At 45.6% G+C, this 12,756-nt stretch overlaps 1 protein-coding gene across 2 annotated transcripts in view; it reads left to right on the plus strand.

The window, feature by feature from the left end:
• The window catches only part of rbm33a (RNA binding motif protein 33a), a 37,529-nt gene extending 27,742 nt beyond the window's left edge, over positions 1-9,787 (plus strand). For both annotated transcript variants that reach the window (XM_036520844.1, XM_036520845.1), the window contains exons 15-19: positions 586-1,266; positions 5,138-5,323; positions 6,308-6,490; positions 8,188-8,276; positions 8,455-9,787. In XM_036520844.1, coding sequence (XP_036376737.1) covers positions 586-1,266; positions 5,138-5,323; positions 6,308-6,490; positions 8,188-8,276; positions 8,455-8,503 — 1,188 coding nt within the window. In that variant the 3' untranslated portion in view covers positions 8,504-9,787. The remainder of the gene's footprint in view (positions 1-585; positions 1,267-5,137; positions 5,324-6,307; positions 6,491-8,187; positions 8,277-8,454) is intronic.
• The last annotated feature ends 2,969 nt before the right edge of the window (positions 9,788-12,756 follow it).

The following is a 12,756-nucleotide window of genomic DNA, read 5'->3' on the forward strand; positions in this document are numbered from 1 at the left end:
CTGTAGGAGACAGTGAAGTGTGTGAGTGACGGCTGTGCCTGTAGGAGACAGTGCAGTGTGTGAGTGACGGCTGTGCTGGTGAGGTGCAGTGTGTGAGTGACGGCTGTGCCGGTGAGGTACAGTGTGTGAGTGACGGCTGTGCTGGTGAGGTGCAGTGTGTGAGTGACGGCTGTGCCGGTGAGGTGCAGTGTGTGAGTGACGGCTGTGCTGGCGTTATGCAGTGTGTGAGTGATGGCTGTGCCGGTGTTATGCAGTGTGTGAGTGATGGCTGTGCCGGTGTTATGCAGTGTGTGAGTGACGGCTGTGCCGGTGAGGTGCAGTGTGTGAGTGACGGCTGTGCCGGTGAGGTGCAGTGTGTGAGTGACGGCTGTGCTGGTGTTATGCAGTGTGTGAGTGATGGCTGTGCCGGTGTTATGCAGTGTGTGAGTGACGGCTGTGCCGGTGAGGTGCAGTGTGTGAGTGATGGCTGTGCCGGTGAGGTGCAGTGTGTGAGTGACAGCTGTGCCGGTGAGGTGCAGTGTGTGAGTGACGGCTGTGCCGGTGAGGTGCAGTGTGTGAGTGACGGCTGTGCTTGCGTGATATTAGGATCCAGATGAGGATGAGGAGACCCGGCTGTACAGGCTAAAGATCGAGGAGCAGAAGCGGCTGAGGGAGGAGATCCTGAAACGCAAGGAGCTGAGGAGGCAGCTGCAGGCGGGCATGAGGAAGAAGGAGCTCCTGGAGCGCATCTCCAGCCAGCAGCAGCAGCAGCAGCAGCCCCAGCCCCAGCCCCAGCCCCAGCCCCAGCCCTCTGCTCCACAGCAGCCTCTGCAGCTCCAGCCGCACATCCTCGCCCCCCCAGCTCCGACCACGCCCTCCAACGGCACCGCTCAGCCCCCCCAGCCGGCCGCCCCCACCCCCGCCGGCCCTCGCCCCAACGTGAAGAACCGCCTGCAGCTGGGGAAGCCGGCGGCGGCGGCGGCGCAGTGCTGGCCCGGGGGCCCGCAGCAGGGCTTCCGGCCCCTGCAGCCGGGGCCCAACGTGCAGGCCCAGTGGCAGCAGAAGAAGACGGTGGCCCGCTTAGCCCCCGGTCCCCGCCCGGGACCCCAGTTCCAGAGCCCGGAGGCGGCCGTGCTGGGGCAGCCCCAGGGCAGGGGCGTGGAGGCGCAGGGACAGGGACGTCCTCAAGAGCTGAAGCCCGGAGTTAAACGGACTGTGATGCAGCGGGCGAACAGCGGGGGGACAGAGGTCCCTCAGAAGGTCAGAGTGGTCAAAATACTGGGAGGGGTGAGTCACTTTGCCTTCAGTAATTAATATATTACATTACATTACTGCATTACATTATTGGCATTTATCAGATGCTCTTATCCAGAGCGACTTTGCAGTTTAGCGAGGTTGCAGTTTTTTACATGTTGACCATTTACACAGCTGGATATTTACTGAGGCAATTCTGGGTTGAGCTTCTTGCCTAAGGGTACAACAGCAGTGCAGTCAAGCTGGCAACCTTTTGGTTACGAGTCCTGCTCCTTACCACTATGCTACACTGCCCAAATAGAGTGCTGCAGATGGAAAACTGGTTCTAAAATTCAGCGTGTATCGGAAGAAAGGACAAGGATTCTACCAGTGCTCTCCTTCTGTCAAATAACTGGCATTGTTTTATACATTCCAAAATGCATAGGAAAATATCTGATATGGATGCATGTTACTGTTTTGAAGACCCGCTGGATTTTTAACATGGATTGTCCACATGCTTATGAGTTGCATTTAACACGCTGCATTCAACAAGCATTAGTGTCACATATTGTTAACATCATCCTCATGTGAATATAGTTCTTTGGTGTGACACTTTGACAGGCGCCAGATGAATGGTATCTTAATTAGCACACTTGTCATCGTGTTTAGAGCACTGTCATTTGGAAAAGATGTATATTGCAAACATGGTCTCTCCATTTTTAATAATTGTACCTGGTTCACAATGGGGAAGGGAGTATCAGAGAGACGCTTCCTGTTGCCTGTGAAGATGTTGGATCCCTGAGAAAGTTAAAGTAGACGTAGCACATTGTCTACTGCCACACGCAGACAGGATGGTGTCATTTTGGCAAAAACCAATCCGTCCAGTATCACCTTTGTTTCATTTTAATCCCTGTCACTGATACTTAAAAGCTGCTTTTTTGCTTTACATACATCTTACCTTTACAGCCCCGAAATGGCACGAGTTTCTTAAGCCATTAAATGAGCAGAATGACATTTATCCAGAAAGTGATACTCAAAAGTTCACATCGCTTAAAGGTTGGCATCTCCCTTAAAACCCGAGGTCTAATTCTCTTGCATAGAAACCGAAAAAATAAGTCAATTAAACAGCGGCGGATCTACGTGATGTGGGATTACCTCCTTTTGTGATCGTGGATTTTTTCTGGCCAAATTGGCTGTGAAAGCCCTAATTCCGCTATCAGCGGTTAAAAGTGAGAGAAGGTGAGGGCGCGCACGCTAAGTCTGCACGTGGCACCACTTTGCCTGATGGCGTTTGGACTCGGGGGCGGGCTCCCTGCAAGCGGCCCAGAGGATAATGCGTGGCAGCCCGAGTGGCGCTGTCGATGAAGATAACAGGGGTGTCAGCGCTAATAGAAACCTGCTCCGAAACATGCCAAGGCCGTACCTTTGACAGAGGGTATAGCCCTGTTGAAAAGCAGATTCTCCCGGATGCTACCCTGGGACGCTGTTCCGCTGTCACTCTCCCGGGCAGCCCACACAATCTTATCTCTTCTCCTCTCGCTGTCTTCCGAGTATCAACTTTCTTTCAGGTGCGCAGAAATTAATGTCATTCCGAGACGTGCAATTAATCTTTTATGGTTTGGCTCCATAATACCTGTAAAGAAAGAGATCGCAGTTTGGCGGATTTGGATTTTGGAGCTTAGCCCACAGATAAGGGAAATTAATTTTTCATCAGGAATAATGCGGGCTAACAGCGGCACAAAGCCCGAGGGAAGAGGGGATGGGGAATATGTCAAGTGTTGTCACTCCAGTATAATGCTGCTTAGCATCTGATAGGTGTAATCAAGGGCTGTGATTTCTATGGAGAGGGATTAATCAATTTGTGCTGTGCTGAGTGCGGGTCGGCGATACGGAGAGCCCTTCTTCCAGGGCTTGAGGAGCCAGAGTAAGATTTGATCTGTCAGATTTGGAGAGGACCTTGGGAAGACACTTTTTCCTTTCCCTTACAAGGTGAAAAGAAGTGCTTTTAAATGATTGTAAATGAAAACGTCCTGCTGACACATCCGTTCAGTGAAATGCACATGGCGGCGCTGGCCGTGTAGCAAACATCCCTTTCAGTTGTAGCTGAAATAGTCCTTCAGAGCGTGAATTTGATGGCTAACTGAGTGTTTTTCCAGCTCCATGATGTTGGAGATCCTCCGCTCTTTTTTCTTCTATGTAGGTAAATGAGGTATCCAGATTGCTCTGTTATTTTGGTTGTCATTGCTGTGCTGTGGAGTGGGACGGTAGTTAGTTACTCAGGTGCTGGAGGTGGGAGGTTACACAGTGGGAGGAGCTATGGCTGGAGGCCGTATGGGAAGGTCACGGTGACGCGGTAATTCACACGGAGGGCGGGAGAGCGCAACTCTGCTTAAAGTTTGAAGCGCGTCTGATGGACGGCTCATTTGGGTTGTCAGCAGGAATGAAATGGAGACTGACAGATACAGCTGACCTTGTGTGTCCAGTGAACCCAGCTAATCATTCAACGTCTGCGATGTTGACTAAGAAAAGCCTGCTTCCAGGGGTACTTCTTATTGTGGGGCTGTATACGCTTGAGATGTTACAACCTAAAATATATGAAAAGCATTGTTCTTTCACTCTAGGCTACTCCAGGTGAACATATGAAGTTCCCCCAGTAGGGGTCATTGTTTTCATTTGTAGGCACTAAAACTGTCAACACCGATAGAGCTCTAGCTACTAGCTGGCAGGTAGCCCTGTGGGTGCAGCCCTCTGTGGAGTCCTGTAACTGAGCCAGTCGGTGGCTCCCCCCCTTCCTCTCACAAGGGATAGCATTTTCCACTCGCATCAAATTAGCAGCCTCTCCTGATGTGATATGTGAGACTTGTCATGCCCCTAGCTAATTACTGGGGGCGTAATTTTTTTGGGGTGCCGTTACTCATCCAGGGAGCTTGCCTCTGTGAGGCTGAAGGGAACAGACAACTACAGCTGAATGCACGTTCATATTTCTTGTTTTTAAGCACAATATTTGAAGCAGTGAACTACTTAACAGTAACTTTAAACAATAAAAGTTAACCGTCAAATGTTTTCAATGAGTTAATAGAGTTCCAAATGAAGTTATGCTCATACCTAGTATATATACTGATTTACAATGTCAAAGGGCTTAGTGTAGGTTGCAAGGAGGATGTTTATTCTTGGAAGGTCAGGTGTAAATATGTCTTCAGAAAGCTTAATGATGAAGTATTCCAACATTTATTTTTCTTATTTTCCCTTTGTTTATTGTACCAAGGTGTTCATTCTGACTGATATATCACTTTGAAGGTAAAACTGGTGCTCTGATGCTCACAATTAAAATTTTTGATATTCGGTCAACAACTATCAGCTGTATATCTCTATATCTCTACTCAAGTGCAATTACTGCTGATGAGAGCCAGGGTAGACGGGAAAGGCAGAGGTATTTTTGGATGATATTTAGGTCAGATTGTCAGAAGTTGGGGCAGACGGGTGAAATGTTCAGCACTGATCACTGGAGAGGTATTGTTCAGGGCAGGATATTGAAAGGAGAGATGCAGACCGACAGGCCACAATGAATGAATGAGTCTAAACTCTGTAGTGTCTGTTCTTTTTAACCTGACAGAAGGAGCCCATTGCTGAAGATGCCACAGCCAGAGGCCAGAGATGTAATGTGCCTTACATATTTCAGCTGATCATATTTTCCCATATTCGTTGAGTCTCATTGTTCTCATTCATTTTTATTGAAGAAAACATGCGTCTTTTCCTCGCACCTGAGAGGGAGCTGGTTAAACCCCCGCCCCCAACGCGGAGTTGTTATGTGACGCGTGTTTGTTGTTGTTGTTGTCCTTGGGGCTGTGTCGGCGCGTGCTGGGAGGCCGGCGGCGCGGCGCGGAGCGGAGCGCGTCCTGACCGCTGCGTTGTTTTCCGTCTCCAGGGAGGAGAGGCAGCTGACGGCCCCGGCCCCGTGCAGCAGCAGCAGCAGCGGATCCAGCAGGTGCCCCGCCAACCCCCGCAGCTCCGGCAGGTCCCGCTCAGGAAGGTCACCATGGGGAACGCCAACCTGCAGCAGCTCACGCCGCACGCGGGGAGGGGCGGAGCGGGGACCCCGCTGCAGGGCAGGGTCAGTCAGTGCCGCCCGTCTCATTACCCCCGAAAAGAATTTACCTCCGTTCCCAAGGAAACTGACACAGCATTCATAAAAAAAAAAAAAGCCTTATGGTCTTGGGTATTTTCCCTACACTTTTGTCAGTGCTTGAGAAAGAGGAAAAAATTGGCTCCAGGAAATGGAAAAATAAAAGCCAGGTCTGTCTGATGTAATGCACAAGCCTCCTTTGTCAGGGGTGGCACTGCAGGGCAGATAAAGATATATGCCTAATTTTGGCTTCTGCAGTGTGGATGCCGAAACTAATGGTGTCTTAAATAAGATCATTTACAAACACCTGGTTTGTTGTAATGAAAAGGTATGAGCCATGTTTGTATGTGCCGTTGTGCAGATGTAATGAGAGAAAGAGGAGCACTGTTAATAAGATAAGACAGTATGCCAGGTGTGGTAATATTGACAAGCTGAGAGAGGAGTGACACAAATGTTAGATGGGTCCCATGGCAAGAAGAGCCTTTTTTTTCCCTGCCTGTCACAAGACTGCCGGCTCTCTGTGGACATGTTCAGCGAATATGACAGCTTGGGTCAGGCTCCATTACGCCTGGATGAGTTCAACTATCTGCCGTACTCGAACATGTAGGGGCCTCCCGCTCTTCTGGGTTTTAGTACCTTTTTTATTCACGTTCACACGAAAATGCCGCGCCCTCACGTCCTCGTCGTGGTCCCTCCGTGTGTAGCGCGTCGTGTTTTTTTTAGCTCCCTTTCAATCCGTATTCACGTTGTCTGTTAAATACGCATTTTTTTAAAAAAAGAAAATGTACAACAGACTGCTTGGTAACTGGAAAAAAAAAGGGCTGATTAAAAAAAAAAATCCTCAAGTTCATTCGGAACGCCAATGCCGGGTTTTTCTGGGACTGGGGGGCTGACGTGGTATTGAAACATCACCAGACGCCAGAAGGGCAAACTAAATTGGCCGGCTCACGCCACACCTTGCGCTCTCTGCAGGTCGTTGTGCAGGGGCGCGGCAGAGGGGGAGCGGGCCAGATGGGCCGAGGCCGCGGCGTGCCAAGCAGACAGAGCCCGCGAGTGATGGAGAACCAGCCGTGCATGGTGTCAATTGAAGGGCTTTCTTCGTCAACCACCGATGTCCAACTGAAAAACCTGCTGAAGTCAATCGGACCCATTCAGGTAGGTCACCCTGCCCTGCGCCTCGCTGTCAGAGAGCCTTTTCACCCGAGAAGGCTGATATTATCAGTGCAATTTACTGTGAAACCGGTTAACCCCCTCTGTGGCCGCATCCTGTCAGGAATATAAAGTGCTCTTTTAATGTGTAAAAGACCTTTGCTTTTCGTGCGCCTTGTCACGCCGCCTAGGTGGCGTCAGCCCTAAAAGCGCGCACACTTTGACGCTTCGGCTAAATGGGATTCTGCGCTTTCAGTGCAGGTGATACGCTGAACCCGTTTCTTTTCAGGTCTTTGTTTCAGTGGTAGAAAGCGCACTGAGGACAGCAGAAACATCCAGCTATTATGGTTTATTATGATGAGAGACATTTTTGTGTACAATGGGAGCCTTTTATTATTCGCTGTTTTAGGTATAGAACACTAACTGTACAGTTAGACAAGCTGTTTTGTAGCCATTATTCAATCACTTTAGCTAGTGAGCTAATCTTTATGAATACTGGCAGGTATTAGACGTGCAGTGCATTCCTGTGTTTATATGGGTTGTATTAGATACCATGCCAATTCATACAAAAAACTAGTATGTTATCTGGCTTGAAACTGGAATGAATTTAATTACACAACTAAGCAAATAAAAAGCTGAATAATACATATAGCGTGTGTATGTATAGACACAAAAGGCATGGCAATAAACAATAAATGATGTATATGAAGTATATATCTGTTAGCGTGAACTGTGGAACAGGTTCAGACTCTGTGGGGGACAGTGCAGAGCCCTTGCAGAGGCGCACTAGTAGCACCCCTGAAGGCCAAGTTTAATCCAAATCCCCTTCCTGAAGTAGCCTACAAGTATTAAAGTATCAAATTATTTTTTTTCCCATATTTTGTTTATTTAAATGTATGGTTCCATATGATATAACCAAGCATTTAAAATATGGCAAATACATTTTATGTAACAGTTTATGAAGACAGAGTTAAGTCAAAATTTGAAGAATGACAAACTCCGCTAGAAACAATCAATGTAAACCAAAGAAGGTTTAGCTTTTTATCTGCAGAGTAAATTGCTGTTGATGAGTTTTTGCGAAACGTGTATTCAGTTACAAAGTCAAATTTGTATACTTTGTAGCTTCCTTAATTTCCTCATTGTTTTAAGGCAGCTAGTATGTAATGTAATTGCAACTTGTAACTGTAGAATGTAGTTGTTGAGATTTTTTTGTTTGTTTGTTACCTCAGTTCTGTGCTAGTAGTGTTGTCCTGGTTACCATGCACTAGTAGTTCAGTGCATTTTAGTTTCGCATGATGTCTCTGCTGGGCCCAGTCAGAGAGGTGGGCTGGGAAAGGAAACAGTGACGTTATCGTCGTTCAAAGGAGTGCAGGTAGCTACTTAGGACAGACTTTTCCACTTTTGTGATACACAGCAGAGTGTTCATGCTTCCACAGTCAAAAAAAAACCAAAATGCATTTTCTTGTCCATTCAAAGTATGCTTTTTATTTTTCCATCCAAGTTTCCCAAATTGAGTAATTTGAGGAACTAGTAGTATAAAAGACAGAACTGCATTCTGTAAACTGGTATCTCTTCATTTATTTTGTATATGTACTTGGCAGGCTGGCTTGTTGAAGAGAGTAGGAATGGTTCACCATTGGGAGGGTATTTTGCAGTAGACCTTTCTCCCGGTGTATCTTGATTTCTTTTCTTTCCATTCGCAGATGTTCAAAATGTTGCCACAACAGAGGAAAGCCATTGCCAAATTCATCAATCCCCAGCATGCCGCCAGTTTCCAGCAGAGCTTCCACAGGTAAAATCCCACCGGTGTTTGATTGCTTTTGACGTCCCGTTGCAGAGCTATTCTTGTGTGAATCGGTGAGGTCGGCCTTCAGAGGCGCAGCCAGGCTGACCTTGGCCTGCCTCACATTTGAATACCCATCTAGTGGCAGAATAATCGCTCACTAAACGCTTCTTTGCACACCGCGCAGGCACATGATAGATTTGTCACACATCGATGTGTCCCTGATTGACGGCTGAGCTGTACCCGGTTTGGGGGGACATCGATGGGCAGAGGTCGCGAGGAGGGGTGTTGAGAACGGAGGGCCTGCTCGCTTCGGGGAGTCCCGCCCACACAGGCGCGAGGCCAACGCCCGCAGCTAGCCTCATGGCAGGACAGCCCGGTGGAACAATGGGATTTCGGCACGATTTCACCGGCCGCATAATGGGCACTGTGACCACGGAGCGCTCAGGACTGTGTGTGTGCGCGCACGCGCCTTCACCGGGCCATATAGCTGGTGCGGGTCTCACATGTCGGAGCACACAGGACCGCTGACATGCGTGACTCTGCAAAGAATTCTAGGCTGTTTAGCAGCCACCACAGACCTCTCAGAATTGTTGAAGATGCGTTTTTCCACTTGCATTCAGAACACACGTTGTGAATAACACTTGATAATGGTTGGTCTCATCTTAAACTTAACTCAATAGTCCTACTGCGTTAGTTCCTGAATGTTTTGGAAGGATTTGTCTGTTGAGCTCTTTTTTTATTTTCAGAATCTCATACATTTTTTGTGAAGCCAGGGTTCTGTAAATAAATGTGAATGGGGAATATGGCTTGCTGTTTCACATTATTCCTTTTGGCAGTGCCACTTAGTTCCTGTAGATGGCAGCATTTAATAGTGAACGACACCTTTGAAAAGTCATCCCGTTTTTTTATGTTTGACCACTCTAGAGTAGTTTTTAGTTATTGGTAAATAGCACCGCCTAGTGGGGAATGTGTATACATGTAAGCCATAATTTTGCCTGGTTAAAAATAGGTGGTTACAGTGCTCTTCGTGTTTTATACTTACAGAAAATTAGATCTCATTATTTATGTTTGTCTTGTCACAAGAAGCCAGATGTGATAAGACAGTATGCCCTTGCTGCGTTTTCTCTCTGAATGTATTTAGGCATCAAGTGGAAATAAGGGTGGGAAATGTTACCATGAATCTAGCCTGCTAAGTGACAGTTAAGAGTATACTGTGCATACCTGTGTGCTTTCATTTTCACTGACATCACTGCAAACAATTTGGGAAGTTATTAGCAATTAAGTTAATATCTGGATAGGTCCCTATGTAAGATTTTTAGGGTGATCTTTTGGTTGTTTGAAGATTCTTCGATTCGGATGTGATACTGGCTGTTTTAAGTAGAAAGGTGATGTTTCTCTTTTTTCTTGGTGGCTTGTATACAGTGGGAAAGCTTGCCTGTGTGTCTTGGACAAATTAGTTGCCTTTATCTAGTGGTTTTAAAAGATGCTTCAGCATTTTTCTGGGAGAGACTAACTCACCTCAGACTAACTCACCTGGAGCACCCACCTTGGTGAAGCACGGCAGCCATTTTGTGGTAGGACTTTAACACCAGTTGACAAGGGAGACACCGGGTGTTTTTTTTATTATTATTTGCCCACTTAATCTTGTCTTTAACTCACCACTGAAATGGCTCGACCAGTTATGACCAGTTTTTCTAAATGTACCGTTAATGGTGGAGCGTCAGTGTGGAAAGGTCTTTGCTCACACAAGGAAAGGCATCAGGTCACATTCCCCCCGTTGGTTAATTTTTTGTGCAGAAGCCCTGCCTTCATGTGAAAGGGTAACATGACCTTGTGTGTAACTGTCATGTTAGTATCCGACATCTAGGAAGGAAGCATTGGAGATTTAGAGCAGTCTGAAAACTTTGAACCTGTTGGTTTCAGTGCACGTCAAGCCAACTGCATAGATCTTTCTATGAATCGTAATCTCTAAGAGGAATCGAAGATGCTAAATTCGGACTGTCCTTGTTACATAAAGTGTTTAAAGTCATGGGGCTTGGAGGACTTCAGATTCAGGGTTTTCTGTGGCTGTACTGCCTTTTAGAAAGTGGTATTTTAGTTTTAAATTTGCTGCAGCGTTTTACAGCAAAGTTTTGATCTCAAGTGTTGTATGCAGTCTCTGCATTACTTTGTCTGCATTGACACATGGGTTTTACATGGAAAGTGTCTGCAGGGACTCTGATGACAGAGAGGCTTTGACAGAAAAGATGGAGATTTTCCTTTTCTTTTAAAAGTTGCAATAGAGTGCTGTACTCCCTTGTTTTAGTGTGGTTAGTGGCCATAGGTATGTATGTGTGTTTGGTGTTGAATTGTTTTTTTTTTAAATATGATTGTTTTATTCTTCAGACTTTTCCGCATAAGGTCAATGTGACAGTTTCATGTGTTAGAAGAAGGCACTATAACTTGGGAGCACTGTACTGATTCACTAGATTTGTTGTGATATTTAATTGGCTTTGGTTAAATTGCCTTAAATTCCCTTATCTTATTCATTAGATTTACATTGCTCTCTGTCAGTGTAAAACCCTTAATACTGAACACAAGCAATATAGCCGTAAGGAATAAACTGTCATGCATCTTGGTACAGCAGTAGAAAAGCCTTAGGTTATAAGGTTAAATACGTCCGAAATACATCATCTTAAATTTGCAGTGACCATCCTCCCAGTTCTCTGCATAATTTTGAATCATGGTTGGTCATCATCCGTTTGCTGTCTCCATTTTCACACATTTGTATCCTGCCAAGTTGGAGTCCATGCTTGTAAGCTATACTGTTACTATGCTTGGAAATTTGGTGTTTCACTCAGTTATTATCAGATCATTTCCAGGTTATTTACCATTAAACGAGCTCATCCTGTTAGATCTCTCATTCCTTAACGGATGCAGTGCAGACAGATCTAGCCTATCTGTGTTTTTAAGGCCACTCTGTTTAATTCGAAAGCCTTTATAAAGTCTATACTGGTTACGTGTACAAACCCGTAAGCAGAATTGTAGAGCTGGACTTGATTTTTTGAATTGCTAAGTAGGGGGGTAGTAGTAATGCATGTAGCAGTCATTTCAGTGTCCTTTTTTTATGAAGGTTTCATTTCTGACTGTCAGTCCAAGACACCGTATAGGTTTTCCTTCAGGAGTTTCTGATAAAATGCAGTTATTAGCCAAGCAGTTAGTCCCATATGTACGCACTTGAGCACGTTTTGTTTTTGTTTTTTTTTTTGGGGGGGGGGGGGGGGGGGGGTTGCCAAAAGATTTTTATTTAATAAGATACTGTATCGGTCTGCAGCCACTCCCACCCCTTGCAGTTTGAAACGGCATACTGTCTTATCAAAATGGTGTGTATTTGCCTTTTTCCCCATTTTAAAGCAGTTGTATCTTCAGAAGCTACGATAATGCTTAAACTGTAGTGTCAGAAAAGGGTGTTAATGCCTGAGGTACTCGAGGTTAAGCAAAAGCTGCAATGGGCATTACATGTCGATAGCGTCTTATTTAGAAGATGTGGGGCAACCATTATCAGTTTATTCATAATCATGTAAATAAATTACCAAAAAAATAGAATTTCATGTACATATTGTTTACGTTAATTAATGTTCTGGACTTTGTTTGAATTTACGTAAGTGTGCGTTGACCATTTCTAGATTGCTTATTGACAGATATTCTTATTCTGTGTTCTGTATTCTTATTCTCACACATTTTTTTTTTTTATTTAAAGGAAGGTAACTTGTCCATACATGAATACTATGTTCCATAATGCCATACATAAGTGTATTATTTGGTTTAGGACTGAGATATAGGCCTAGTTAATCCTTTTTTTGAATTGGAGGAAGTTCAAAAGAGAAAAAAATAAAAAAATGAAAAATGGCCTAAACAAGAGTTAACTTGAGTATGTGAAGCCAAATGCTTTTTTTAATCCGCAATAATTGTGTGTACTGTGTTTGTGTGTTTGGTGTTTATAAGCTGAAGTCGTGCTGGTTTTGTGCCAGGGGGGCCGGCTGGTTCTAGTCACGGCCATGCTGGTACATATTTCCACTTCTGCCTTCATCCTCTGCCTCTTCTCCCTCCTCTTCCTCTGTGGTCGTAAGGACCCTCTCTCATGTTCCTGCTGAGCCGCTAGCTCAAGGGCATGATTGCTCTGTTATGGTAATGACTGTGCAATTCCATGTATGAACTTCAGGTTCTGTAGCAGGTAATTGTATTTCTGTGCATTCTGCATGGTAAACAGTGTTAATCGTACAACAGACTGTTCAGTAGTCGCAACATAATCTTAACATACCAGGGCACGCATACAAAAACAAGTCTTAAGCTCATGTTGACCTTTTAGCTCACATATCCATACGCTGTTAGAGGGTAGAATACATGGTCTGTTAATGGAGCCCCCCTGTTGAAGGGAAAGGGTTGTGTCTGAACACATTCGCACCAGCAGAGGGCAGTAAAGTTCATTTGGCTCTGTGAGGAGGTG

Source organism: Megalops cyprinoides, chromosome 2 (genome assembly GCF_013368585.1).
Source record: "Megalops cyprinoides isolate fMegCyp1 chromosome 2, fMegCyp1.pri, whole genome shotgun sequence".
Classification (NCBI taxonomy): Eukaryota; Metazoa; Chordata; class Actinopteri; order Elopiformes; family Megalopidae; genus Megalops; species Megalops cyprinoides.